Below are 4,758 nucleotides of genomic sequence, written 5' to 3'. Positions count from 1 at the left end.
AGTACTTAGTATGTCCTCCAGAACTTAAAGTATACTGCTCTGACACTTCTTGGCACTGAGTGTACAAGTTCATGACACATTTTCACATCTGTGCTGTTTAACTCCTGGAGGACGACCTCCTTAAATTCCCTGGTCTTTAATGGGGAGTGTTGCTCAGCTCGTCTCTACAGAATCTCGCACAGCAGCTCAAGAGTGTTAAGATTTAGTTATGTAAAATATTACCTGAGAGAGAGAGAGAGAGAGAGAGAGAGGGGCAGAGCCCCAAGAAGAGAGAGGCAGCAAAGGAAAGAGAGAGCCAAGAAAAAGAGGTCGCAAAGGAAAGAGCAAAGCAAAAGAGGTAGCAAAGGAAAAGAGAAAGAGCAACAGTTGCAATCTTCTTTTATCCTACATCATTCACAATAATATTACTATATACATATTATGTCACACAATAGTGAAATATCATTTAACACAATTGTTGTGACAAAACATCGTTAAATTTCATGAATTATGTATATATATATATATATATATATATATATATATATGAACATTTAATAAATTGATTGCAGTAAAATTATATTACACACACACACACATATAATATAATATCTAATCATGGACCACTGAAAATATATTGGTCAAATGGTTTTTGGAATCCTGTGTATGAGGCAGAAAATGTCATTTAAACCATGTCACATGATCTGTATGATGTAGCATCCATAAATGTGTCATCTTCGGCTGTGACCTCTGTTTCTCCCGTAGCCTGGATTGTTAGTCTCACTGGTGAACCCTCAGCCAGCCAACGGTCTGTTCTCCACCAAGATTGACATCCGACGGGGAGACAGCAAAGACAGCATCATCCGCAGACTATCCCGGGCCAACAGAGGCATCAAGGGTAAAGCTGATTTCAATGTAGCCAAGTTTAAATTGTTACAAGGTTTTCACTAAACTAGATATACAGTATATATATATATACAGTGGGTACGGAAAGTATTTCAAAAGGGTGCTTCTACTAAATACTGAGCAAAGGGTCTGAATACTTAGGACCATGTGATATTTCAGTTTTTCTTTTTTAATAAATCTGCAAAAATGTCAACGATTCTGTGTTTTTCTGTCAATATGGGGTGCTGTGTGTACATTAATGAGGAAAAAAAAATAACTTAAATGATTTTAGCAAATGGCTGGAATATAACAGAGTGAAAAATTTAAGGGGGTCTGAATACTTTCCATACCCACTGTATATATATATAAAGATATTTAATTCAAGGCACTAAGCTAAAAATTTTTTTTTAAAGTATAACCTACCTAAGTATCTAAATACTTTGATGCCACAGCATGCTACGTTACTGTTAATGTTGTCATTTTTAAATAACGATGTTGTAAAATTTGTAGATTTATCCAAAGTGCAGCTGATGCGTTTTGAGGACCCACTGCTCGGGCCTCGGAGAATCCCAGTTCTGGGGAAGGAAGAGGAGGGTAAGCTCCCCATCTCAAACAGTTCAGTTTTCCACATCAACCTGGAAGAAAACAAAGTTCACATGAGTGATAACGGCCTGAAAATGGACATTGGGGACACTTTAATCTACCTGGTCCAGTGATATCAGAGACTCTGTTGTTACAAGGGTGTTTTGTTTTCTCATTTGAGTATCATCTTGACATAATCTGCAAACAGTATTGTTTATATTAACTGCTGAGGCGCTAGTTAGTTTAGCATTAGCTGGCATTCAGTCTCAGTGCATCTAGTAAACTCCTTTCTCAGCATTTGGTACCTGTTTTGTTTAAGGGCCTGAAAGTGTCTGTATAACATCAGTAATGTATTTATACCCATTTTCTAGCTTTTTAAGTAGTAAAAGACCCAAGAGAACTGTACACTCAATTTCTACACATTCAGGCTAATGGCACTGGAAATATTCATGCCATACTTTGTGGACCCTACATATGACATTTGAAGGTATTGTACTTTCATAATGTTTTATACCTGTCTATTGGTTTTCATTTGAAATGTTTTAAATCCGTCCTCTGGTTTAAATAGTTTGCATATGCCAGCTACAGTAGTCCAGTTGAGGACGTCAGGCCAATAGATTGTGAACTAACTGCCTGGATATCTTTTCACTGTAAAACCTTAAAAGGAAGCTTTGTTTTCTTCCTTATTTCCCCCTTTAATATTATATGTATCCAGTGAACATTTAATAAATTGATGCAAATAAAATGTACATTTGTTTTCTTTTTCTTTCTTTCTTTTGTTTTCTTTTTCTTTCTTTCTTTCTTTCTTTCTTTCTTTCTTTCTTTCTTAATACATATGCCACTTCATGTCTGGATCATTCTTGAGAATTGGTGGAATTTTCATCCTCATGACTTGCTACTGATATAATTAATAAGAAAAATGGCACATACTGAAATTAGTCACTGTATTTGATATATATATATATATATATATATATATATATATAAAAAGAATATATGCAAAAACACATAAAAAGCTTTTTTTTTCTATTTTCTTCACTTTCGGATAAAATATAGAATTTTTGTTTGTCCCTGCACTTGCTATTCAACGCTGCTGTGCTCTGACATTTCTTCCTTTAAAAATAATTGTTTGGTCTTTTTGACAAAATTTGTGGTAATGACGTCATCAAACACTTTTTGAGGACATTTACAGTTCTGTTGGCCCCATCATGCTCAATATATACAAATCATTACTTTCTGTGTGTCATTACAACAAAAATATCCTTTTTTTTTAAGAAATTAATACTTTTATTCAGCAGGGAAGCATACATTTCACCAAAAGTAACAGCAAATCATGAACAATGTAACAAAATATCTTCATTTCAAATAAATGGCATTCTTTTGAAATTTGTATGAATCAAAATAAATAAATACATAAATAAAAAATCCCAAAGGAAATGTATCCCAGTTTCCAAAAAAAAAAAGAGGGGAAACCAGTACAGGCCTTCTTGGATTCCGGCAGTTCAGTCACCCTCGTGCAACCTACCCTGGTACGACCAAGGCCTGAGCAGAAATCCAAGTTGCCACTGACGTATGTGCACGGAGAAACCCGCTATGTGCCGGCCCGTACAGTGCGGATTTCAGCGGAGCCCGGGACCTGGGCCATCGAGGTGGGCATTGTGCAGGATCTCCCCGTACCTCTGCTCCTGGGACGGGACTGGCCGGGGTTCCAGAAGCTCCTCCTCGGACCCAGGATGCCAGGTCGTACCGCCCGGAACGGGCCACGGCGAACCCGTCGGGGACCACTCAGCCCAAGGCCGGCCTACCTAGTGACGGACAGCGAGCGGGAGGGTGAGTGTCAGCCCGCTAATCTTCCATCTGTCTACCTTGACCAGTTTGATGTGCGTTAGCTTCAGTGCAGAAGGAAGTGATGCGAGACATTAACCTCAAGAGAACGTGCAATTCTGCACTGTAACATCACACAAAGCCTGGATCGCTGGTAAGCTCTTGTTGCATATTTGAGGTGTCATTTGCGAGCTTTTGTTTAATATTTCTTGTGAGTGTGTGAATTGTGTGAACCAGTGGGATACATGCAAGTAGGCCTGCAGTCCCAAAAATGCATGATGGTATTTGAGAGGAATTGAGAATACATTTCTGTTTGTGACTTGGGAGAGTTAGTATTTGAATGCACTTGAGAGGTGTTTTTATTTGTGTGGGACTCTCCTGTGTGTTGTGTGTGAGTATGAAGGCTTATCAGCTCACAGCAGCTTTCTGTCAGGGCTTCTTGGCCAAGCGGCTATCAGAAAGAACACACCACTGTCACCACAGGAAACTCACCCCTGTCTTTTCCCTTAGTCTGTTGTCATTGTGAGGGATTGTTCTGAGCCACTTTGACATTCACCATGTAAGTGTTCACCTCATTAGTATGCATTTAATTTGTTTAATGTCACAGTACTGTCAAAACTTTTAGGTCAGGTAAGGACTTTTTTTATATAGGAGTGTGCACCTGTGTTTCTGTTGTGAAACTGCTTTTTTTGTATCGGCGTCAGATCCAAATGGACCCTCTTGGAGGAAAAGATATTGAAGCAAACCCAACAGGTAGTGAGGAGATGCAACTTCCTGTTCTGACTCAACCTGGCCTCGGCGTGACCACGACAACAGTGACCACTATCTCTCAGACAGGAGGAGACTGGAGCACAGGACTGTTTGAAGTGTGCGGTGACACCAGCACATGTAAGAGGAAGTGCTTGAGAGAGGATTGATATTGGCATTATGAGATCTACGTAAAGTCACATTGTGGGTTACAAGTTGCTACTACAAAAAAAAAAAAAACAAGTTAGAAATACAAGATAAGTCTCATTGTGATATATAAAGCAACGTTTTGAGATTTAAAATCAAAATTGGGAGAGATGGATGTTTGAATTTGCTAGAAACGGTCACAGTTTGAGAAACAAACTCTCAAATGTGAGACTCAAAGGGTTAGTTCACCCAAAAATGAAAATTAGCCCATACATTACTCACCCTCAAGTCATCCTAGGTGTATATGACTTTCTTCTTTCAGACGAATCCAGTCGGAGTTCTATTAAAAATTGTCTTTGATCTTTCAAACTGTTTCATGGCACTCAGCGGGTGTTGCATGCATCCGTCCAAAAGAAGTTAAATAAAAAGCGCTCATCCATAAAAAAAAAAGTGTCTCACGCGGCTCCGGGGAGTGAACAAAGGCCTTCTGTAGCGAATTGATGCGTTTTTGTAAGAAAAATATCCATATTCAAAACGTAATAATGACTTTAATGTAGCTTGCACTCACTGTTGTACACTGGAAGCAGTTCCGGG

At 38.7% G+C, this 4,758-nt stretch overlaps 1 protein-coding gene across 1 annotated transcript in view; it reads left to right on the top strand.

Annotated features, from left to right (window-relative positions):
- Positions 1-2,176, top strand: part of lars1 (leucyl-tRNA synthetase 1) — a 55,227-nt gene extending 53,051 nt beyond the window's left edge. The window contains 2 exon segments of the mRNA XM_016480424.1: positions 745-877; positions 1,375-2,176. Of these exon segments, the coding sequence (XP_016335910.1) occupies positions 745-877; positions 1,375-1,580 (339 nt within the window). The 3' untranslated portion in view covers positions 1,581-2,176.
- Positions 2,177-4,758: the final 2,582 nt, after the last annotated feature.

The sequence above is a fragment of the Sinocyclocheilus anshuiensis genome, unplaced genomic scaffold, assembly GCF_001515605.1.
Source record: "Sinocyclocheilus anshuiensis isolate Anshui unplaced genomic scaffold, SAMN03320099.WGS_v1.1 scaffold289, whole genome shotgun sequence".
NCBI classification, from domain to species: domain Eukaryota; kingdom Metazoa; phylum Chordata; class Actinopteri; order Cypriniformes; family Cyprinidae; genus Sinocyclocheilus; species Sinocyclocheilus anshuiensis.
Note: the sequence above shows the minus strand (reverse complement) of the source record. Positions and strands in the feature narration are given on the sequence as shown.